Source organism: Anopheles arabiensis, chromosome 2 (genome assembly GCF_016920715.1).
Source record: "Anopheles arabiensis isolate DONGOLA chromosome 2, AaraD3, whole genome shotgun sequence".
Taxonomy (NCBI): Eukaryota; Metazoa; Arthropoda; class Insecta; order Diptera; family Culicidae; genus Anopheles; species Anopheles arabiensis.
Genome location: NC_053517.1, coordinates 95,823,738 through 95,848,917, shown reverse-complemented (window position 1 = coordinate 95,848,917; position 25,180 = coordinate 95,823,738). Strand labels below are relative to the sequence as shown.

General features: G+C 41.9%; 2 protein-coding genes across 22 annotated transcripts in view; both read left to right on the top strand.

Annotated features, from left to right (window-relative positions):
* The window catches only part of LOC120897499 (calcium uniporter protein, mitochondrial), a 126,664-nt gene extending 112,327 nt beyond the window's left edge, over window positions 1-14,337 (top strand). The window contains exons 3-7 of the mRNA XM_040302448.1: window positions 3,012-3,240; window positions 9,745-9,850; window positions 12,362-12,463; window positions 12,548-12,751; window positions 12,830-14,337. Coding sequence (XP_040158382.1) covers window positions 3,012-3,240; window positions 9,745-9,850; window positions 12,362-12,463; window positions 12,548-12,751; window positions 12,830-13,135 — 947 coding nt within the window. The 3' untranslated portion in view covers window positions 13,136-14,337. The remainder of the gene's footprint in view (window positions 1-3,011; window positions 3,241-9,744; window positions 9,851-12,361; window positions 12,464-12,547; window positions 12,752-12,829) is intronic.
* Window positions 14,338-19,526: 5,189 nt separating this feature from the next.
* The window catches only part of LOC120898355 (serine/threonine-protein kinase mig-15), a 52,854-nt gene continuing 47,200 nt past the window's right edge, over window positions 19,527-25,180 (top strand). For 11 of the 21 annotated variants that reach the window (XM_040304102.1, XM_040304097.1, XM_040304100.1 and 8 more), the window contains exons 1-2: window positions 19,564-19,722; window positions 22,441-22,911. In XM_040304102.1, coding sequence (XP_040160036.1) covers window positions 22,843-22,911 — 69 coding nt within the window. In that variant the 5' untranslated portion in view covers window positions 19,564-19,722; window positions 22,441-22,842. Of the gene's footprint in view, window positions 19,802-22,440; window positions 22,912-25,180 lie in introns of all 21 variants that reach the window. The other 10 variants (XM_040304109.1, XM_040304105.1, XM_040304104.1 and 7 more) reach the window with 7 other exon arrangements.

Genomic DNA, 25,180 nt, shown 5'->3' with positions numbered 1-25,180 from the left:
CGATCGATTTATGCATGATGAAAGATCTCTCATCAACTCTGCTAATTGGCTCGATAAAACCCGGTCCACCGGCAACACTACCGCCCTGCTCATCCGCACCAATAAAACACCAGCAACTCTAATTAACTCCACTCGCTTTTGGTTGATTTACTCGCAGCGTAAGCTTTTGCCCGATGTCCCTAGCACCCAGGCACACTCCGGGACGTCAATCCGGTTATCTGCTTAGTAATTGCATTCATATACTTTCGGGTCTCCTTTTCGCGTGTCACAAAAGTTTTTCCTTTTTCGGAACTTCGGTTTCGGGTTGAGAACGGTCAGCATCATCGATTGCTGGCCGCCGTTTGCTCTGCCTATCGTTACATCATGAAAGCGGCAAAATTTATGTGCCGTAAGACATAATTTATAAAACGGCTTACTACCTACAAACCCGGCCAAACGAAGGAAATTACCCGAAAGCCTTTCCGTTGAGGGGCGAGATTTATGCGAGATAATCGCTTTGCGATCAAATGCTGAAAGTTTTAACCGAGCAGTAGTAGTGGTGTGGTCCATGGTCTCTCGAGCGTGTGCGGCAAGAAGTCGACAAAGGATGTCGGATCCGGTTTTACTGTTTTGGTGGAAATATGTTTTATTTCTTCGCTGTATGTTTATACTTTTGTGAAGCCCCTTCTCCCTTCACCGTCCTTTCCGGGCCAAAGCAATGCTCTCAACCATAACGAAGCAAAGTCGCCTACCTTCGTCTGCGTGGCTGCGCTTTCGCTGGAAAAAGTTTTTGCTGCTGCTTGATGTGTCCTACTCTTTTTTGGGCCCCCTCCCTGGAGACACCCTCAGTCTCGAAAAAAGCCCATTCGTCGTGTGAGCTAATCAGCCGAATAGCCACAAGATTAGATTGACCGATAAGAGAAATAAAAATGCCACAATGTTGATTCCTTGTTCGTTGCACGAACACTTACCTTTCTTCGTGAAGCACTGGACCTAAGGTGACAATGAAGAAAGGAGGTTAATGTACAGGAGTGTACAGCGAGGACAATGGTGAAAAAAATGAAAAATGACTCATGTCACGAAGATGGCATCGTTTCGAGGGGGGAGGGAGGACCACATTCTTCAGGTGGATAAAAGTTTCGCTCGGTTTTTATTTTCTTTCCATTCAGCCTCTGGAACAAACCGAAGCCCGACAAAAGCAAGCGTAAGAAATGGGTTTAAACAAATACGGAGCGAAAGGTTGGCAGAAGAATGCGAACACGACACAAAGGATCCATTTTCTCAACAGTCACGCGAGGCTACAGAGGACACAATTTTTTTTTTTTGTAGAAAATCGAGACACAAGAGCTTTGCTTTGCTTCTTCTGTTTATAAAAAACAGTGACTGATAAAAGGTGACAATGAACGATTTGAAAAGAGAAAAGAGAGAGAGTGGAATTTATTCTATCAATAGAAATAACTTTAAAAGGCTTCTTCTTTAAAAGGTTATATACCTTTCAATATAGGGTTTGATGTGGTCATTGTTCTTCAAGGATGTTGGAATGCTTCCCGAACTTTGTGGGTGATTAGATACAATTTTTTTTACATTGTTTCATCTACAAAAAGTTGTTACAATGTCAATAAAACGGGAGTGCGATTAAAAACTGTGTGGAAAACGTGGGATAATATCTAACAAAAATTCAGAAAAACAGCCAAAAATTCATGGGGAATCCCTGTAAGACACATTCTATTTGACCACCTATTGCATTATTTTCTATTTGTTTGAACTATAAGATTATAGAAATATTATTATCTATATCAGATATTTAACCATATCGTTTACTGATTGAAAATAAAAAAAAACTGCTTTTTTCGTCGCCTTTTCAAGTAATTGGAATTCTATTTCATTTTATTTTGGAAACGAAAGCAAACGATGCTTCAAACTAACAAACGAGCCAATAATCGAAGAATAAATTGTGTATTGCTGAACCTCTTTGCTTGAACTTTCTTTTTAGGGTTAATTTATTGAATAATTATACAGAATGATATAATACACTAATATGTTTGTAGGATTGTTGTAGTAAACGTGTTGTTTACCTTCTTTAATTTACATATTTTTGGTTTATGCGTTTTAAATGGTATTGTTTTAATGTCTAAAGCAATATGTAGGACCGATTCCTTACTAACTAGTGTTGGATGTATCTGATTCAGATTCATGAATCTGAGTGAATCTTTCAAATCATTCAATGAATCTGAATCTCCCTTCGACAGATTCATGAATCTCGGAACATTGTTTTAATCTCAAAAGCGTCATGGATTTCGAAAGATACACGAATCTCTCCAGAGATCCCTTGAATCTCAAAAGATCCATAGAGTTAGACCACCTTCAGCTCATTATTCTTCTTCTTGACGACCTATCGGCCTTTACAGGCTTTCGTGACTGATTAGCAACTACCAAGCAGTCGGATTATCAGTCCTTGCTATGGGTGATTCGAGATTCGAATCAATCATCGCTCAAGATTCATATGAATGAATCTTAAAGAAGGATTCATGAAACACAACTCAATTACCAACAACACTTCAGCAACAGTTCAGCCTTCCTTTTATCACACCAAACAAATCCTTTGGAGTTATATTCGTATGACAGAGTTTTCTCCTGCCAAACTTCAAAGTTCAACACACACGACCGAACCTTCAAACATTCTATTTTTAGATAAAATATTCGACTATAATCCTAATTCTTACGCACTCTCATAAAACATCCTTCCGGATGGCCATACAATCGATGAATATTGCCTGCTGATGGCTTCATAACGGTCGCAAACATAACGCCATGGCGCAAATCTGATTAAAAGCCATCGGAATAAATTCCACCTCTGCTCCGCTGCTACACTTTTATTAACTTTGAAGCATTTCCCACAGAATGTACTCTCGGAAATGCCAACTTACTGCGCGCTCGTATGTGTGTGCTTGTGTGCGATTTATTAAATTCTTCTCTCATGTACATGTTTCCGTTTTTTTCTTCTCTTTTTCCCCTTTCTCTCTCTCCCACAGAAGTAAGCGTGCGGTACTATCGCGGACTGCCCCACGTCACCGTGCCACTGCCCTCGCGGAACGAGCGCTGCCAGTTTACGCTGCGACCGGTAACGCACTGTGTAGGCGACTTTCTCGACATGCTAAAGGTGGAGGACCGTGGCATCGACCGGGCGGCCATTCTCAATCGCGAAGGCGTCCGGATAGCGGCCGCCTGCTCCATCGAGAACCTGATGGACGACGAGTTTTGGTGAGTGTAATGGCGACTAGAAGAGTATTCCGTGACCGGGCACCGTATCCGGTAGGCATCGTTTGCATGCCTGAAACAAAAAAAAAGCGGTGGAAATGTTAGACCGGTGGGAAGTTTGAGTAGCTGAAGCATTTTCCTTCCTTCCTGTACGATTAAACACAGAAGATGCACTTTCTTGATTAAATTTCCTTCGCTGCCGTCGTGTCGTGTGGTCCTTAACAGTCGATTTCTTGTTTCAATCCTACCGAGCGCTCCCTGGTTCATGTCTTCGTGCAATTGAATACTAAAGGGAAACGTTTTATCAACGCTAAGAAAGCTCTCCGTGCTCTGCGGCAAAAAGGGGTTCTTGTAAAATGCTTTTTACAACATCAGGTTCGAGTTGTACCCAAACCAGCAACGAATGCCGAAGACACAGAACACTCGCTTTGCACCGCCCGATTTGCAACGTCATCTATATTCAACAGATCGTTTCCAACCGATCAGAAACTATCTTTCTGCTTCCGGTGCGGCCGAGGGTTTCACATTTCTTTGAATAGAGGGTTGCAAGGAAGAGAAAGAGTGGAAGCAGCACAGAACAAGTGCCAGTTGGCTTAAGATAGTTGACGTTGAGGATTTGCAATTAAATTAGATAACTTTCATCCTTTTGTTGCCTTTGCCGGCTGGTCCGTCGTCAATCTTCAGCGTGGTGAAGAACGGCGCACAGGAAGGAACTTTTCATTAAGGAGATTTATTCCACACCGGTGAAAGACAGAGAGAGATAGATAGCCTGCAGTGCGCTCATTATTCCAAGCACTGTGGCAGGCGAAGGGAGTGCAGTGCACTTGACAATAGATTCGTTTAGAGAAGTCAAATTGTGCCACGGTAAGATCGATAGTGAAATAGATTGACGTGGGGAGGCGTTTTAATTCGTGTCCGGAATCGTTGACACAAATTAATCTCATTTTAATCGAATTGAAATTAATAGCATCGACTTACGCATCGACAGTTGTTTATTTTTGGTTGTTTTAGTTGCATTAAGACTCGTATTACTTTACTGTGGAATCCGTATAGGAGGAACAGTTTATCACATTTAGTGCCACATTCATAGATATAAATATCCGGACGCAACTATACAGATATTACTTACTTACTTACTCATCCGGCATTACAACAGCTTGGCGATCTTAGATATTCGTTTAGCTACATACAAATGCTAGGCTTATCGTAAACCTCAATATTTATTATAATTTTATATGGTATTTATTATTAACCATTGCTTGTAATAAAAACAATATTCAAAGAGGCAACTTTAGCGAATACTGTTTCAAGTTCATACTTGAAAGAGCATACATTTCATTTAATCATGAAAGCACTTTAAACCTGGGCTCTAAGGCATCAAGTTTTGACTCTAGCGAACCTGTTTTGGTCTGTAAGGCTTCAATTTTAGACTCTTGTAAGAATCATGATAATTTTACAAAATAGCAGATGTATGACAACTGTAATTTTACATCACAAAAACTCTACAAAACTGTGTAATTTGATCATTTTTTTCGTGAACTATGACTAAATTTTATTTCGTGAATTGACTAAATTCTCAATAAATCAAAATAAACCTGAAAATGCCAACTTTTTGCACTCCAAAACTGTCAGACATTAAATTTCAGATATTAAATGTTCTTTAGAAAACGTTTGACTTGCAGTCAAAAATGTCTTAGAGACAAAAATTAATACATTAAAGACCAAAAGTGATGCTTTAAAAACTAAAATAGCTGAGTTTGGATTACAAATTTTTCGGCTACGATTGTATTTGAATTGCATTTCAAGGATATTAACCACTCCATCAGCGGCATGTCACAGAGTCTATCGAAGCGCCTTAAGGAGAATATATATTGGCACAACACATTCAAAAACGTTCTCTTTTTTTAAACTCACCCTTTTAACTTAATCTGAACCCTTTGGTTTACCTTATGCTTAAGGGGGGGGGGGGCAGTTATTGAATTAACAATATCATTGCGAAAAGAATGATAAATACCTTCGAGACCAAATAACCGCCCAATTCAATGGAAAAGTCTCAAGCTACATCATCGTAGATAAATTCACCACACTATCAAAAGAGTCTCTCTGTGTGGTCTGTGTGAATCTTTTATCACACCGGAAAGGTTGGCAAACAAGCAAACAAACCAAACCAAAGAAGAAGAGGTCCTTGCTATGCTTGCAAGCGACCATTGTGGGCCATTTCATAGCGCCGTGTATGCTAAATTTAATATTAGCAATCCACAACCATAACTGAGAGCACTGAAAACGCCTTCAACCTCAGTACGAACCGAAATTCACCACAACGAGAGACACACACAGTTCTGGTTGACACACAGAGGGACCGATAAAAAATTGGTTTGGTTAAGAAATTATCGATACCACCATCATCACCCACCATACCATCCCCTCCCCATCAGTCACAATCCGGTGGCCGATCGTTTCGTTCGATTTCATTTCGCTTCAGGTGAATCCTCTGCCTCTCCTGTGGTTTGCCTGTGGACAGAGTGTGTGTGTGGATGGGCGGCAAAATCGTCTGCTCATTTCACTCCTCCCAGATCAGAGCGGAACCGACACACACACACACTCACATCCCCTTGGGGGGACGAAGAAAATCCATCGATCCGTTAGCATCCTTCACCAAACCATGACCGACCGGCGGGTTGGATTTCGCTCGCAGTCAGCTCTCAACCTCTCCTCGCCGATCGAAATCGCACCGAATATCCTCATTCAAATGACCCACCACCTCCCCACCTTCCTTCCTTTATCTGCTTTGGCCCTCCTAACAACCGGGGCCAACAACACCTGTGCGAGAAGCAATCGGATGGAAGTGAAAGTCAAAATCAGATTGGTTTTTTGATTGGACCCGATGGTTAGTTGGTTTTTGGCCGTTGGTTTTGCTGTGCGCCGCGCTGTCGGGAGCTTTTTCTTGCTTTTCTGCTCTACTCCACTACTAACCCAGCGAGAGCGGGATGCGCCTGCGGCAGGGATTAATTTCATTCCGGGCGAAATCAGACGGCGTTTCGTGATTTTAGAGATGAAAATCCATCGCCGCCCCGGGGTTGTGTGGGAGCTTCCACCGCCACGCTTTGTGTGTGTATGCCACCCACGGGGGCATAATCACGAGGTTATATTTATCCCAACCCCGTTGGCAAAATCATCGCCCAATAACCACTCCGGCAGGATTATATCAGCAACATTTTCCATGGGTTTCTATTTGCACTTGTTCTTTCGGCGGGCGTTGTCGTCGTATCGCTCTTATCGTGTGCGAGTCGATCGAGCGCTGAAATTAGTTTTGCAATCCGTCCGTGGGAGGGAGTTTTCATTGGGGCTGTACTGGGTCTGGGGACTGGCTAGCGATGTACTTTTCCGCCAACCTCACATACGTACGTATAGGGGGGAAGAGCCCGCGGGTTGTGCCGATTCATGGTCATAGGCTTGATTGTTATAATTTATCGCCCTATTTCTCCCACGAGCTTTGGCTCGTGCTTGTGTGGACAGCTGGCTCTTACAAAAAGGAATGTAATTAATAATACCAATCTATAGTGTTGGTGTTTCTCTAGGGGGAAAACAAGTACTGCTGGCTTATTGTTGGTCAATAGCAGCACAGTAAATAAGCGCAAACAATCCCTCTATTGCTGGTTTTGATTTAACAGCAATTGTAAAATAAATTGTTTTATTGTTTGCATGTGTTTGGCGTTTTCATTATGCTCTATTTTATTTATAGAAAATGGATTTTTTCTCTCACTTGCTGTACACAAAGCAAAGAGATGTGTGGATAGCTAATGAACAACATACTCAAGTACTGCTAAGTAATTGTGAAAATGCCAAACAAATCAAGATCTTTCCCCCCAAAAAGCAAGCAAAGCTTTTAACAAAAGTGCCTGTAATATCATCCACTTTGCCATCAATCATCCTCTACAATTGACCCTCGTATGTACCGGGGATTTCTTTTTTCCGTTGTACCTATAACACTGTTTACCACTCATCCGAATAACCATCTTCCTGCGAGCCACTTTCAATCAACTCCAGTCGGACGCCGGTGTAGTAGGGCATTACATTAATTACCTGTCAACTGCACTGGCTAATCTTTCACTTTATTACTTTTTTTGCCCATTCTCACTGTCCGTTCAGCTTCACACTTTCCCGTACCATTAAATCCAGTCCGGTTGATCGATTACATGTCCTCGCGGTGTAGAAGACGACGACGACGATCCCTCGGGTGAAATCTTCAGCTGGCACAACCACCACTGGCTGGCAGGATTTTGCACAAATCCCAAAAAACCCGATTCGCAGTCAGAATCTATTGCTCTTCGGGCGTTAAACGTGCTGTTTTTCTCCCACCAACAAAAAAAAGGGTGGCAAACGTGAAGGTTCGGAAAAAGATAGTGCCAACCTGCTGTGAAATAAATTCTCTTCTCCATGCCACGTAGACTTACACACACACACACGGTAGCTTAAAATTGCTTCATAAATCTTCGACCCGAACCGTTCGACCGGGACCGGTGGCCGAGATCAAGTGGTTTTAAGAAGTCAGTGTGCGGTTGCTCAACCACCACCACACATATGGCCGAATAATTACTCACCGAATGAATGGGGGTTAGCTTGAGGTGCATGCAAATCGAAACGCGCTTTCCTTCCTGCTTCTGAGCGACGCTTCAATCGATGACGGTCGTTTGTTTGTAAGAGGTGCAAACCGCAGAAGCGTCTTTAAGTGAATTTTGCAAGCGCAAGCTTTCAGGCGGATGAGATTGTGGTCCTGGAGTTAGTCGCACGTTTAGAATGGAGGAGCACTTTGGATGCTGCTGCGGTGCAACCAGAGCGTTTGGGAGCTGTAAGTGATTAATCATTCATTGAAGCTTTTAGTTGGCGTATGTAATTAACAGTCGTTTAATTACATTAAACATTAAACGAGTGTCATATGAGGTGTGTTTTTTTGTTATTCAGAAGAAAAGTCATTTTGTGAAAATATTTGGTATTGATTTATTTTGTATATGATGATTGTTGGTTCAAATTTTATATTTAATATGACTTTCAACTAAACTGTTGAATTTAAAGCAATAATTTAAAAAAAGGTAAAACAATGTTTGTGTATTACAATAATAAATTCTATTAATTATTAGTTATTGTTTTTAATACAAATTGTGTATGCAATTTATCCCTTAACTTACAAGAAAATGATGGTACAACTGTTCCTTTCGCAACTCTTCTAAAGTTATTTTACTCATAACTTCAGCCTATTTAGCCTCAATACATGTTATCGTGCTCTTCTATACGTATTACAATGCTTCAATAAAATATTCGCTGCCACTTTTACCCATAATTCAATGGAATTTTATTGAATAAATTGTTTCCCTCGTTCCCGGTGAGAGTTTCTGTACTACACACTATGCCACAAACCGTTTCCCAAAATTCCAAAAACCCGCACCGCCCAGAACCAACCGAACTTTTCTCACACACCAGCAATGTGGAAATTCCAATCGACACACACACACTTCCGTTTGATCGTTTGAACATCCTTTTCAAAAAGCCGCAAAATACATACCGTTGAGGCACGGCAAGAATTAGAGGAAGAATAATACCACCAACAACACACACACTCACACAAAACATCACATTCTAAATAATTCCCCCTCAGTGTTCCCTCCACATTTTTTTCTTTCGCTCTTATGGGTTGATTGAACAGGTGAATTGAGCGGATTTCCTTCCGCACAAAAGCAAGTTCCCACCGTATTCCAAAACTGACAATTTGTGTGTGTGTGTGTGTGTGTGTGTGTGTGTGTGTGTGTGTGTGTGCCGGTATGCGAGCGAGATCGGAAGGAAAATGAAAAGTTTCCCTCCCCTTGGATGGGGGGGGGGGAGGCAAGAGAAGCGCGCCAGAGCGGCGGAAAAGAACATCCCGCACCTGATGTTCGCATCGAAATAGGAAATTGATGTGAAAAGCGGGCTACCAAAGGACCGATTAGAGTGGTGTTCCCTCTTGTTTTGTTTTTATTTTGTACAGGAAATGTATACTTTAATGGGAGAAAACAGGCACGTGTTGTGTAGCTGCTGCTGCTGCTGCTGTACATGGAGGCGCCCGGTTGCTCGTGAAGGAAGTATTTAACAAAAAACATTGAACAAAAGCTGCGAGGATATGTGTGATGCTGTGCACGTTTTAGAGAGTGGGAAACGTTGTTGAACAAGGTTAAATACGTTTCTCACTTTCTTTTGTGGTGGTGGAGGATGCGCTGGGCGACGTTCGGCAGCCACCGTTGTGTTCTTCTTTCCTGCTTGCTTGAGATCAATCAGAAATCATTATGGGCGGATGCTCAATTTAATCGGATTTATTTTTAGGTTTACGTTGGGGTAGGAACTTGAGGATGAGCAAGAACAACAAGTGTCTTTTTTGCTCCCCAGGAATGGTTAATGGAGCAATGGATAGACAAAAAAGCCTTATTTAACTCTAAAATTTATATTTCTTTTTTTTTCTTCTCGTTTTGTCCCCTCCAGGTTGCATTTGAACGATCGACAATACTACGTTAAGCCACCGAAGCGTGAAAAAATTACCTCAGAAGAAATCACTAGACTAGGCGACGTACAGGCACTCGTGGCACAGGTAAGCCGAGCGTGACGGTATTTAATTTCGGTATCTGGAGCTTTATCACCTTTCCCTTATCCACCTTATGACACGGAACCAATTCATTTCATAAATGCAATCCCACACCACACAACAACAAACCATAATGCGCTACGGGGGGTGGGAGGGAGGTTATGATGGATGCAGCACAACAGAACAGGACTGAGTCCATTCTTTATCGCTTATTTCTGGTTCTGCTTTCCTGTTTCATTCCCTGGAACATTGAATTCTATCGCTCTCCTAATGTTCCCCCCTTTGTATCGCAGCATGATGTGCACACTTGTGGAGCTGTGGGTCCCTTTTCCCCTTCCCTCCTTGTGCGGCATGCTCGTAATACCGCGCCCGGATTTATTGAGCTTAAACAGAGAGGGAAAAGAAGGAGACGAGTTGTGTTGCGGTCCGAGTGGTACCGGGCGGGTAAAAGCTGCACGGCAAAAAGCACTCAAGCACTCAAAGTAATGGCTAGGAAATGGAATAGGTGTTTCGGCTCGAGGTCTCGAGTGGATGCAAAAGTGTAGTGCTTTTTACACCAACGCTGACGTGGAATTTATTTTATCTTTCAAAGGTATTTTAAGTGTTCTGTTCATTAAATAACATATTTGGTCCACTAATAGCAAAATGTGGTGAAATTTGCTAGGGTAAACGTAGCTATAGTGGTGGTAGTACCAATAGTGGTGGTATTGCACTGTAAAGGCCGGAGGACATTGCCCGTATTCGCAAGTGTAATTTAGTTTTTCACTAGCGCAGCTGGCGGCGGCTGACTGAAGCATTTTTCCAAACAATTTGGAGCTGCTTAAGAAAATATGTAATTTTTCCATGTTTTTACTTCAACTGGACTGAAAATGGTTTGTAATTGATAGATACATATGTTGTGCAAGTATTTCAGCCATTTTTTTTTTCTTAAAATAACGGTGAAAAAAACTACGTTAATTTGAGATCCGTCACGTTCATTCCGCCGATGACCAAAAAAAGCTTCCATCAGCCGCCGCCAGATGCTCTTCGAATATCTCGAAAATCGAAATTACACTGGCGAGTACGGACCACCATGTACCCCGGCCTTAGGGATTCCCTAACGAAACTCATATTGTTGTTAACGCTGCAAATGACCACACAACAATAGAATTATTATTTTTAGCATAACTTGTATGAAATGTTATCGATTTACTAAAATTCTTTGTTTTTTGACGATATTTTTGCATTTTTAGGTATTTTTTACTTCAGTGCCATTATGGGTACACAAAACAGGCATGTGTTCCTTTAGTGGTTATAGTTGTAAAATCAAACTACGGAATTTTAGATTATTTTCCGGAATATTTTTAACATTTCGCATTGTTTTCACAAAAATAAGCAACAGAAATGAGTTTTCTGTGCGTAATTTACCAAACAAAAGCCCAAATTCGCATATCTAGCTGAGTGAAAATTGCCTTCGAATCGAGCCCACACTTCTCGGCGTGGATAGACAACAGTCTTTATTAATTACTTTAGTCAATATTTTCATCACTCAAATTTATACATTTTTTACGATCAAATTACGTAAGAAATCAATATTATGGCAGTTATATTTGCTGTTAATATGAAAACTAAATGCCATTCATTTTTTTACACAGTTTTGGCGATATCTTTGTTTACCACCACTATAGAAACAACACACTACGACGACTGTAGGAACCATAACCACCATTATAGGCACAACGAAACAGTCACAACAATATGTATTTTTTCGTAATTTTTTTGTAAAAATGGTTGTGATTGCAAAGATAAAAAAAATTCCAATAGTTATGTGTTAAAATATTCCTAAATATACCTTCCTGACACTTTAAATCAAAGCACATATTTACGCCTATAAATTGCACCACTATTGGTATATTTAAATAAGGCAAAAATGTGTCATACTGGTTTGTAAATGGTTTTATTGGTACTTTCCCGACAGTTTTGACTGGTTTTTATATGTTTCAAAGTTTAATACCTTCTCAACAGTCAATAAATCTCCAGGCGGATTCAAAATTATGTGTAAACTATTTATATATAACTGAAAAAACCCTGTAATATAACTCCTTATACCATATTGAATCGTTTTTCGTCATTTACACTCTACAATTATAAACAACTCTGTACGTACAGCGCCTCAACTTAATTTTACTGTGCTAAACTGTGAATAATAGTCGAAACAAAGTGAACAAGACTTTCGAACGTAAACAATCCAGACCCTAAATGGACCAAGCAAGTTCCCCTGCGCCCAGTAATCCCCTACAAAAAAAAACGGATGAACTCCTTATTCCCTTATTCACAACCCTAACACAACAGAGGAGCTACGATTTTAATCGTTTTTCGCTAATTAATCGCTCCGCCGTCGAACAAATTAAACGGGTCCCACAGGATCTCCGGATCCCAGGGTGGGCATCGATTTTGCCTTTTAGAGTTGCTTTATTATTTTAAACCCAAAAAAGAACTAATTTCGAATGTGTTTTTTACTTCTTCTCTCCCATCCAGCTGTACGAGGCGCTGCACGTGGGCGAACATCAGGTGCAGAAGGAGCGCGAACTGAACGGCAAGCTGGAGCAATTGAACGAGAAGCTCGGCCCATTGGAAGCGGTAAGTATGCCTCCCCCCTCCCCAAAACCTTGTGCTAATTTATTGCTGTGTTTCATTTTGCACTTTCCATTTACCAACTTGTAGAAAAAGAATGAACTCGACCAGAAAGCGGCCCGCAAAACGAATGCCCTGACCTGGGTCGGGCTGGGCCTGATGTCGGTACAGTTCGGTGTGCTCGCCCGGCTTACCTGGTGGGAATACTCCTGGGACATTATGGAGCCGGTGACGTACTTCGTCACGTACGGTACGGCGATGGCCGCGTACGCTTACTTCGTGCTAACGAAGCAGGTGAGTGGTTTTGAGGGGTTGATCCCACACACACAAACAAACCCATTTGACGTCTCACATCTGCTTTTGTTGTTTTAGGAATATCTGCTCCCGGACGTGAAGGACCGCCAGCATCTGATCACGCTGCACAAGGCGGCCAAGAAGGCGGGCGTCAATCTGGCCGAGTACAACGACATCAAGCGGCAGATCGCGGAGATCGAGCACGATCTGCGCCGGCTGCGCGACCCACTGTACATGCATCTGCCGGCGCCGCCGCCAAAGACGAAAACGTTCAGCGCAAGCGAGATTGCGTTCGCGAAAAAGCAGCAGCAAAAGGCCAGCCTCGAGCTGCAGCAGGCCGCAGTGGGCGTCGGTGGCGATTCGGTGCTCAAAACTAAACACTAACTCCCCCGGGGTACACACGACGTAAGGATTGTTGTATAGTGTTCAGCACTTCACGGGGGAGAAAAAGGAGCAAGTCTTTAGCTAGTTGCGCTGTAATGGTGAGTTTATCGAACATATTTGTACGGGAAAGGCGGAGAGCAGCAAGAGGTGTGCCCACAAAAGGTGTAAAGAAACAATGAAGACAAGAAATGGTTGTAAAAAAAAAACACAGGGCCCGAACGCGCTGCAATCCAGCGTGCGAAATCCAGCCACAATCAATTTAAAGCAGAAAATCAACCAAGCTACTACTACATCGACAATGGAGATAGGTTGGAGCACATTTAAGAAGCGCACAAATGTAAGGGAAACGATTGAAAAACGGCTGCAGCAAGTTGGGGAAAGGTGTAAAAGTGCTTACGAAAACAAAAACGACAAATCTTGCTGCAGTTCAGAGTGCCTAAAAGGCCCTTGTTCTTCTTTACACTATGCCTCACAATCAACAAACAGACACACTACCATTGCAGAGGAAGGAGGCCAGTACTTATATCCGCACACAGGCAGACACACCCTCCGCAACCTTTACATCACGCTAGGAAAGTGTGTCATCAGTCCCCCAGCTACCCCGCATTGACCCCGAATTGGTTGAAATTGTGTTTTTAAAATGTTTCTTATTGTAATCGTATTAGTGTTTATCTCTTAACTACCTTTGTGTTACCCTTTGTTTTTGCAATGTTTTTTTGTCTCAATGTTAAATTATACTTCCAATTTTTTAAGAATATTTCTTACCAGTAAAACCCCTATATGCAATAGCACAACGATTCTGTGCATCTCGTAAAGCTCACGTTAAGGTTTTAGATTGTTATTTTACCTTACAACAATGAAACGGCAAAAGCATGGAATAGGCGTGTGTTTCGGTTTTACATTTTCGTGTGTGCTTCTTCAGTTTAAGGAATCTCAATACACCTGCAGCAGAATGTCCCTTGTTTTGTTGTGTTGTGTATTTTTGTTTTAAGCTAAACCCATTTATGCAACGCACACCGACGCGAGCGAACGTTGGACGAAAGATCTGAGGGCTTACTTAAAGTTAGGCACAACAAAAAGCATACAGGAGCAGACGTTCAATGTGTGTGTTTTATAGAGAAAAAATGTGCAACCGCTTAATGTGTATCTTTTGCATAGTTTTATTATAATATGGGGTTGAAATAAATTGACGTTTAAATTTAGCTTTTATTTTATTTTTTTCTGTAGTAAAAATATCATTTTTATTGGATTTATGGTTATTTTTTTTTAATATTTATTATGATTTTACTATTTATAATTAAAATTAAAATTAGATAATTAAATTGTATCGAGCTGAAATATATGTATCTAGGCAGCGTTATTTGTGCCTTGTTTTGCTAACCATACAACCTGGCACGTGAATTGTGTGTAAGATGTAGGAAATATGCGTTGAATTGTAATCTATTTTTTCAAAATCATTTATCTCTACAAAACTAAAACTGTTGATATTGTTAAACAATTACAATGTGTGCCCGTTAAACAAAATGAAAATTAAGTAAGCTTAAATCGCACACTTTGTCGCAAAAATCTACCAACCAACACTAAAAAGCATAGGGGTGTGAATAAGCTTAATGTTACCACTGGCAAGCGCAAAGGGAAGAGGGTACGGTTGTGTAAAGAGGCAGACAGGAAGTGAAAGGAAAACGGATCGCAGTTGTGAACTAACAGAACTAACAGTTAACGTAATACTTTTGAAGTAACATATATAGAACAAAGCGGGCACCGGCAAAGGCGAGTATCTAAGCGATAAAGGTGGTAAACTACTACTACTACTACTACTACTACTACTATTACTACTAATACACAGCTAAGTAAATTACTACTGTAACACATTTTCTAGCGAGACAAGACAACAAGAAAAGCCGAGGGGACGTAGAGCACAATTGCAAGATTTCATCCCTTTTTAGGCTAAACGGTTTGCCTTTTTCATCTATAGCGAGTATAGAACCACTCGTTTTGCAGCACACATTTGTTTGCACGTTCTTGTTTGATGCAGAACCCTGGTAGCTATTCTGGCGTCATCATTGCTGCGACCCTTGCTTAGTCTGAAGTAGTATAAATAATCATCGAGCTTTTTTCCCGGAAACAAACTCTCGCAAACTCTCGAAGCGTGTCAAAAAGGCGGCATAGGCAGGAGGACAATGGTATGAAGTTGAAGTAAAAGAAAACCTTGCACGTAAGCTCACTTTACACTAGCTCTATCGAAAAAGGCTTTAATGATCATCACACAAGCTGTATTTAGAATACGATGCAAACAAACGCTCACAACAAACACTCATTCTTCTAATGCCTCGAATTGTAGCTATAGCAGTATTAAAATTAAATCGTTGCAATTAAAAAAAACAGAACAGAAATCAATCTCCACTGTACAAGACAAACGCCGAGGACGACGTAGTTGAGCCATTACATTTAATCCCCCTCCCCCAGTGCGAGTGAAGAACGCGTCGAAAGTGCAAACCAAATTACTATTCAGATAGACGAAAAGAAATTTCTTAAAGAGTACTACTAAAACTACCTTCTAGAGTGAAAATGATGATGAGGGGGAGGATGGTGAAGAGTGTAAGCAAAGCCGCCCCCCCCCTTAACTCGTTAACTGTGACCAATCAAGCTAGTTCATACGGGAATATTAGCTCATATATTCCAGCGTGATCGACGCCACTCCTCTAGGACGCCAGTTCAACACCGTTTGATAAATACTTTTTAGAACCATTTTTAAAAACGCTCCTAATCTAACGACAGTCATCCTTAGCAAAGCGAACACATATACAAGCACCCAAACGCACAAGAAGTAGACGGCTGCCAATGGGCCCTCAGCAAACAACAATCTACTTGCTTGCTAAAAAAATCCTTCACATTCTAGTAGATAATTGAACCTTTCACACTTTCTCTCTCGTAGTAGTTAGAGCACGTAAAGCTTTCTCCTCCCTATACCGTTACACCATTAGATCTAGCTTTGAGAAACGAAACTCCAGTTAATGATTGTTGACTAGCTCTCCTTCTCAGGCTCATTGGCTCCGTTTTGCCGCCCCTTTTAAAGCAACCTTTACTGAATGCAAGCCTTCCTCCGAGTTTTCCCTTACACTACACTCGTTATAACCGAAACATTGCTAACACATATCCTTCCAGTGCTGTTTCCGTTGATGGGTTTTGGTAGTCGTTTATCGTTGCGGACAAACGCGCCCCCTCTGTCTCTCTTGTCTGACGTTTATCTTCCTCTCTAAGCGCTTGTTGTTTGCCTTCCTATTATATACACTCTGTTTAGCTAGCTGGAAATGAACTGATAAATATTGTTAAACTCTCTTATAGTATACCTTCTACTTCCACTCCTCTTCTTAAACTATCGAAAACCCTTGTACGTTCTTAGTTAGTGTAAGGTACAACACGCACATGAAACACGCACGTTCGGTAACATTACGCTACAAGCGAGTATTAATCATACACACTAAACACGTTTGCCACCAAACGAAACCACCCCGTTCCCTCCCCTTTTTATCAAGTGCCAATTCATTAGCAAGCAAAACGTGGAAGGAAGTTTAATAACGGATTAGTGATTGTTAATTTTTCACTTCAAATTCTGGCTGTTTCATTTCCCACTTTATCCTTTTCTGCAGTAAAATAAAGAAGAAGGTGGAAAATAGAGATGAGCGACGAAAAAAAAAGAACGAAACTATATTAAGAAGATAAGAAACTTGTAAAACCTACTACTACCTGCTTTCAACTGGCGTGACACGTGTGAACGAAGAAAAGCATAGGAAAAGAAACTATATTAAACGAATCCAATTTGCAGAACAGCTAATAGTATATGATTTGAGTAAATAATAGTAAACAAGTTAATGGGAAAGGGAAACTAGAGAGAAAACAAAGAAAGAAGATTATAAGCTGTGAACAATTTAAATAATAGCTGAGAAGCTGAGTGGAACCGTATTTGCAAATATTGTAAAACAAAACAGCGAATTGATAACGTAAAAAGCAAAGCAAGATGAAATGAGTTAATGCTAATCCACAGCGCAAAAAAAAACACAAATACAAAATGAAGACACCACAGTATGATAGAACGAAATAGGGGGCCGTGTTGAAGAGGTATAGTAACGCAGAGCATCCAATTTATGATATATCCACAAAAAGTATTATAAGCAAACAGAAGAAAGCAGAGATGAACAACTAACGAGAGGGAGATAAAGAGAGCGACTAAAGGCGCTGTGAAAGACGAAACGTAAGCGACACTAGAGGAACTAACAAATTAATTCTAGTGAACTAGAACAGAAACCACAGAAAAAAACCCCAGTGCAGTACCAACTATCTTGATCAAACCCTTAAATCATTGCTCGAATGCCCCCTTAAAACGAATGACACATTTGGGGGCTATTGATTCCTAATGAAACTAGCAAAAGCAATCGAAATGAAAACTGATCGTGCGGAAAGAATTAAAAAAAAAACTGCCGACATCGTACCCAATTTTTAAGAAACCAATTTTGCCAGTAGCTGATCTTGTACCAGCAGCAGCAGCAGCCAGTTCCCGCGGTTTGGTTTGTGTGTCCCGTCGCGTTCCGTCGTCGTTGCAGCTTGTCGCGTGGACAGTTTGTTTGTACATATAATTAATGTCCGGGTAGTGTAGCGAATAACAATGTGTTGGAAATAGTGCTCGCCGTGCAGAACAGAAAGGAGCAACTTAGTCGAAAGAAACCGTATGAAAGTTAGTAGAAGTGGAAGTGGAAAAAAAATACCAGATTGCCCAGACCAGAACACGATCTGTGTGACGACGAGGATCATTAGAAAATTCGCGATCGCGGGGTACTTGTGTGTTGATTTCAAACGATCGCTGACGACATCTCCTCAAAGTTGAAGCTAATGTGTTCACACCAGAAACACACGAACCAGGATTCACATTAGGAAGGATCTTTAGCGACCTCGAGGGCGCTCTTGTTGGCGTTTATTTTTCCCTTCCTTGTAGGCTAGCGTACGAAAGAGAGAGAGAGAGTGATCTTTAACTAAAACGAAGCAACAACGCGATGGCGTTGAAAAACAAATCCCAAAAAAACAACAACAACAACCTTTAACCTTAATGAGATAACTTATAGTATCAATAATGAAAAGAAAAAAAACGCAGTAACTAAATACTACTAAAAACTACTAACGCTACATACGTTTTGTTTGAGAAAAAGAAAACTAATTACAGTAGTAGACACGATATATTTGTAATTCATTTAACAAAACAAAGAAACAAACGGCAAAACACTTTATGCACGCTCACGTGAAGTACTGGCAACACGTTTTAGTTCAAACAAATTACACAAAACTACTTAACAAAAGAAAAAGTGCTCTCCATGTGGGCGCTCTGTGATTGCACACATTATTTCTTGTCATTTGCTCGTGTTTGAACCTTGTGAGCTGTTACTGGCGTTTGTTTGTAAACCTATTATGGGGGGTTTTGTGTTGGAATTTATAATAGTCTTTTCAAAAGCTAGATTGACGCGAGGGTCAAAGAAACCTAAATCATTTGCGTTGTTATAAAACAATTACCTCGTTTGCAGAAGAAACGCTTTACGGGCATTTGCACGAGTACGGTTTTGAATTGTATCGATTGCAATGAACCTTTGAGTTACCTTACCCGGTTTGTGGAAGAAAATGCGCTATCTCAATGAAAATAAAATGAAAATTGAAAATTATTCCTTGGAGTATTTTCTTTTTAAGCAAATGACTGTTCCTTTCGCTCTGTTTTCGAAAATACCGAAACTCTTTCAACTGTCATTTTGAATCACGTTCTTTCTACTCGGTGCTGGAAACAGGTCGACATTGTCGACATTAGCAAGTTCTCGCAATTCATCGATTTGATAGAGCGCTGCTGTTCTTCAAATATTTTAATTGTTCTTTTCCTTGGAGCAGCTGTTTTTTTCAATTGAACATAACATTATTACTATACTTTATTTATTTATTTATTATAATATTACTATTTATTACTAACATTATTGCATTTAAAATTGTGTTTTCCATTTGATTTAATTTCGTCTTTGTCTACCTTGCTGTCATTTCAAGCTGGATTGAAATGATTTCGCATGGATCGGAGCCATCGTTCCCTCCCAAGTAGCGCGTTGTGCTGTTAATAAAATATGGTTTTGTATTTTCTTTTGTCTTTGCACAATGGAATTGTTAATTAACTGACAACATACACGTCATTAAAATCGAAAAGAAAAAACGAAATTAATGTAGATGTGCTTCACAGCAAAAGCATACATAATAGCAAGTATTTGTCGATGTTCAACTGTAGAAACGCTGATGCAAACTCAAACACATTTGCCATCTCTCTCCCACCCGTGTGTTGAGGCCCATCACTACACAGGCGAACAAATGTGGCAGGCCGTCTTCGTACCAGCAGCAGCAGCTCGAGCAAACTTGATCGACCAGCAGCCAGTCAGTGTGTGAGTGGTGCGTGAAGCAGATGCAGAAAAGTAAAGATGTCGTATTTCTCATGCGGCTGTGTAATATGATGGTGATGATGGAGTGTTGAGAAATTTCATCCAGATTTCGGCTCCGTTGTGCGTTTGAAAGTGGTGTGTAATCGCGCTCGAGTTACCCATCTTAAGCTGCAATCCATTGTTCTCGCTTTACTGTACGTGCGTTGCGTGTGTGGTGGGTGTGGACGGGACCGTGGTCGTTTGTGTGGCCGTGGTGTGCGAATAATCGACGTAGACAGAAAAAAGGATCCGATGTGTGTTCACCCAACCCTCCACCTCTTCCCAAATTGCGTGCGTGCGTCCGTGTCTAATCAGCAAAACCGAGCGAAAATGTGTGCGTTTGTGTGAGGGAAGAAGAAGGAATTGGTGTTTGTCGGGTTTTATGTGCGGACACGGCTAACTGTGTCCATATTTTCGTGCAAAGCCCAAAGAAAACATCTTCGTCTATCAAGCCCTTCTCTGCTGCTCCCACTCTTCTCTCTACCGTTTTCTTCCCATCAATTGCGACCAGAGTCGGGCGGCCTCTGTATGTGTGTGTGTGCGTGTGCATTTGGCAGCCTTTTGCTGCGTGAATTAAACGTTGAAGGAACGAAATAAACCATTCCTTTCCTATGGATTCATGAAGATTGATACAAAACCAAGAGTTTGTTGCCCTTTTTACCCGAAAAAGGGTGCATTTAGCTCGCAAAATAAGAGTCCAAAAATCGCTCCCTTTGCGCCCGCCTGTACGTGTAGTGGTGCGATCGGTGGGTGTTTGCTCGTGCGAACTGGTTGGAATAAAAACCCCCGAGTATGCGACGGAGCAGGAACGGAGAACGATAGAAGAGGAGATAGGCACTACTGACGCTAGAATAAAGAACACTAGAACGAACGGGGAGCGCGGGAAGCGCAAGAGCGAACGAGACAGAGCAGTTTTACCAATCAAAGTTAACCTGCTCACATTTGAGTTGCGCTATCGGGCGACCGCACCAACACACTCACACACACGCGCATGTAAAACGTTTTTTGGTGGTGTGTTTGTTCGTCGTCGCCCTTCAAGAGATTTAGTCATTTTTCGGTGCATTTTGTGTGTGTGTGCGCGCTGTAAATTGTGTGATTGTGCGTGCAATTAGGCATTGTGAGGATATGGTTGTGTAGTGATCATGTTTCGTTTTGCTGCCGGACAGCGCAAGCGGAATCTTCCCGTGCTTCCTTCTGTCACACACGCACACTCACACACCTTGACAGATTTTGCTGATGCTGTGTGTAGGAGAGACGGAGCGAATTTTGTTCTAATGGTGTGATAAAATTCTGCTCCGTACCATCAAATGCAGATTTGTAAAGTGGAATAAATACTTTTATTTCCTTTTTGCATTTTGTTTTTCGTACATATACACACACAAACATGTGTATGAGTTGATACCGCTACAGCACAGTGCTGTGTGTATTTCATCATCGCAAAAAAATATCGCTCATATTCCATCTCGCTGCCTTCGCTCTCTTTCTCCCTCTTTCGTGCACTCACTCTTATGGTGTGGCTCGGTCACTCTCGCACGCCCTCACGCGCGCGCTCGCTTTCCCTCTCTCTCACAATCTTTCGCTCTCGCTCTATCTAACGCGGTACGTATGTTTTCGTCGTTCCGTGCCGTCAACGGTACGTTCATTATCGATTGAATAGCAGCGGACTCTGTTCACCGGCACCCAGGATTGCGTCTTCTAATTGAAGGCAGTTCCGGCTTCTGGGCGTTCTGTGTGGGCACAGGGATTTGCCTGCTTGTGCTGCTTCTTTCCCGTGTTTGGTGACAATTTGTCGATTTAATTGTCTATTGTGTGTGTCTGTTTAGAAGCGTCTTGATTGCTCACCGTCAAACAGGACACGTAGGGGATTTGTTCGTCTGAGATATGCGAGAACGGTGTAGTAGGCTGTGTGTGTGTGTGCGAATCGTTCGTTCTATTCTGAAAGTCGTCTGCAAAATGTAGAAAAAGGAGAAGAAGTGATGAATTGTCGAACTTTATCGGAATTGGTGTACGAAAAATGATTTACAAGAAGCAGTAAAGAAAAAAAAATCCCACTTTAGCATACACGTTTGCGTACGTCGTGTGTATGAGTGTGTGTGTGTGTGTGTGTGTGCTGTAAATGACAATTTCACTGTTCTAATGTCCCACGGTGACGTGTTTGCAGTGAGTTGGGTGTGCTCTTTGGTAGCCAAAAATGAATTTAAATCAAATTGATTAACACAAATCCATTCGTAAACAGTGCATGAGTTCCATTCCCTAAGCATTCCAAGATGCATTTCGCTTCCGGCATTTTACTTCCGCAACAATCATTTGGCAGCTCACACACACATACATTTTCACTACCGCAAACTACGGGATGTAAGGGTGTGTTCCTCTGGTAGCGTACCTCGAGTGAACGGGGCCTCAAGGTAGTAGTACACGTGTGCGCCTGTGTGCGCGAGACACATGTACTAATCAATGTCCTTTTCCCCTATGTGTGTGAGTGTGTGTGTGTGTGTGTGTGTAGTGTACAAGGGCTAACCCGTAGCATTAGAGTGTGTACGTGTGTGTCTGTACTGAAGTATTAGCTGCCGCCGGTGCTGCTGTTTGCGTGTGCGTGTTCGAAAGCCCAAGCAAAATCACAAATCTTGCAGTGTAGTAGAAGTGCGTGTAGTAGTTGCAAAAAAAAAAAATTGAAAAGGTTTTTTCTCCTTCTCAAGTACGCGATTATTGTTTGTACACAAATAAACATTGACACATGGAGGGTTTTTTTCCCCCGGAGAAGTAGTGAATTAATCATAATTGTTATCATCTTCATCTTTTTTTTTTGTTATCTAGTAAAGTGAAACAACAGTTCGTGTGTGAGTGTGAAATAAACAAAATCAAAAAGTGTGGAAGTCCCCCCGCAACACCACTATCCGTGTGGAAAAGGGTGCGTGCGTGTGTGTTGTGTGCCGCGCGGCCTGACAAGCGGGCGCGCAAGCGAGAGAAGTAGGCTGCGTTTTTCCTTGTTTTCCTTTTCTGCTTGACAGACGCACAGCAACTTTGCTCCCCATTCATCCATCCGTCTCCCACTTTTGTGAACGGTGGGTGGAAGAGTGCGTGTGTGTGCGTGCGTGAGTGTATCTGTGGAAGTGTGTGCGTGCGTGTGTGTGTGTGTGAAAGAGACAGCCCCGATTGCAGGCGGGGTTGTGCGACGGCTGTGGTGGTGCTGCTGCTGCTGCTGTGGTAAACGTCAAAATGGCGCACCAAATGCTCGCCCCGTCCGTGAACTGTTCACTGGATGATATCGATCTGAACGCACTGAAGGTAAGTGAAGGAAAGAGAGAGAAGGATGAATAGGACGGAAGAAAGGTAGAAGTGCATGTTAGTGCACTTCGGGGTGCGGAGTGATGCATCATTGCCTTCCCCCCAAGGCAGAGAACGGAAAGCGGCGCTCCGGGTTGGCCAGCAGCATTAAAATCACATCAAAACGTGTCTACGTGTGTGTGTGTGGGGGTTGTTTTGGGTTGCTACTTCACCCCCACACTCCCCCCATTTTAAGGTGTGGTTGTTGTTCCCGTCTGTCAAAAAAAAACGGCAGGAAGAAAGGGAAGCTCTTCTTCCATCTTTTCTAGTTTCTTTCTGTTTTTTTTTTGCTGCTTTTCGAGTACAAGTGAAGTTGCGGCGCTGTCAGAAGGTGACAGTTCTTGCTTTTTGTTTTCTTTCTGGGTTTATTCCCTTTTCCTTTCCTTTGGCTAGTAAAGCTATTCTGCCTAGAGATTAGCCGGCCGTAAGTAGCTGTCTTTATGAGAGCGTAATGGCTGGTTTTTATTTTTAGTCTGAGCTCCAAACCGTAAATACCACATTTAGTTGCATTTTAACCTATGGTGCTAGTACCGGAAGTCCCCCCTGGGACTGTATTATTACAGCAAAGCTCTGAGACTTTTGGTTTAAATATTCGTTCATTTGTGTGTGTGTTGTCAGACGTCAAACGGTGTCCAATCGACAACGTCCCAGAGCACGGTCCGAAAGTGGAACCGGAACCGGAAATGTCCGGCTTTATTTAATGACCTTGAACTCCCGTTCAGGTGTTGCCCGGCCGCCGGACTGTTTGGTTGTGTTCCGTCCTGTTGAACACTGTTTTGTTGTTGTTGTTGTTGTTGCTTTAGTCTCTCTTTTAGTTTCGGTTTCAACGCGTGTGAATAGCAGACCTTCTGTGTTGTTGCGATGGTTGTTTTGTCAGAACCGTGACGTCATCAGCTCTGACAATATTACTATTGGATATTTAAATTGCATCTATATTAAATGTAATGAATTTAATGAAAGTGTTCATTTGCCATTGCTTAATATTGTCGTTATTCCATGAACAGTAATTATACTTTTGATTTTAATTATCTTATTTTTATTAGAACATTTCAAAATCCTCTTGTTTTTCAAATTGCCATCCACTGCATAAGGATTATCAACAAATGAACTCTAAACCAAAAAAAAATCATTAAAAAAATTTAAAAAAAGCAAATCATGAATCTTTCGGCGTGTGGCTCTTTGTCTTCCCCAAAGCACCGAGACATTGCTTCGTTCAATTTGTTCCGGTTTATTTGTTCGCCTTTTCTGTACAAACAATTCCCAACCAACCAACGGAGTAGCATCAAGCGTGCGTTGCACATGTCCCAGCATAAGTCCTTGTTGCCCCGATCCAATTCTTTGTTACATATGCTGCACCATCCCATTGCTCTTATGTTGGAGGATACAATGAGAATAAGGAAAGGATAAAATCTCTACCGTATGTGTGTATTTATGGCCACGATTGCGGGACGGGACGGGCAGTAGCAGAAAAGAAAAGACAGCTTAAGCCGGGTTTGAAGAAGTAGTGAGAGGACACGCAAAAGGAAACATACAAATCCTCGGGAACCAATTTGTGGCAAGCAAGAACTGCAATAGAAGGCTGACAACATCAAAAAAAAAAACATTGTCATCAAACTCAGCCGCAGACGAGACCCAAGGAACCAGTCGGCGGATGGTGGAGGATGGATTGAGGGTTTTATAAAACCAACAGAAGCCAACGAGAGAGAGAGAGAGAGAGAGAGAGGAAGAAAAAAACGCACCGAAACACAGTTGAAGCGTGGTGTGTGCCTTGCGCAAGCGTGTATGTCACACGCGCATCAACAGCTGGCGGTGGCTTGTGTGTCGATGGTCAATGGTGTGTTGGTCCAGGGGGAAGGGGTGGGAGGGGGGGGGGGTGCCGCACCGTGCGTTCTGTGACACGAGCCCGGCACAAGCACAAGGAAGATGAATTTATGCTTTCCGATGTGTTTTTTTTTTATTCCTTTCTGCGTTAGCCTCGTGTCGTTGCTGTTTGGGAAGTTTATTTATGCTACAACGAATAATTCATGCGACGTGGGATTGCCCTTTCGGTGTGTGTTGTGCGGCTTTGTTAAGACTCATAAAAATTGGGGTTGTTTTTAAAATGCTGAAGGATTGTACGCCTTGTCTCCCGTGAGGAGGATATTTCGTATATGTCATGTCATCCTTAAATTAGAGGGCTGAACCATCTGTCGGAATGCTGACCGAGCATTGGTATCCGCTTTTAAACACT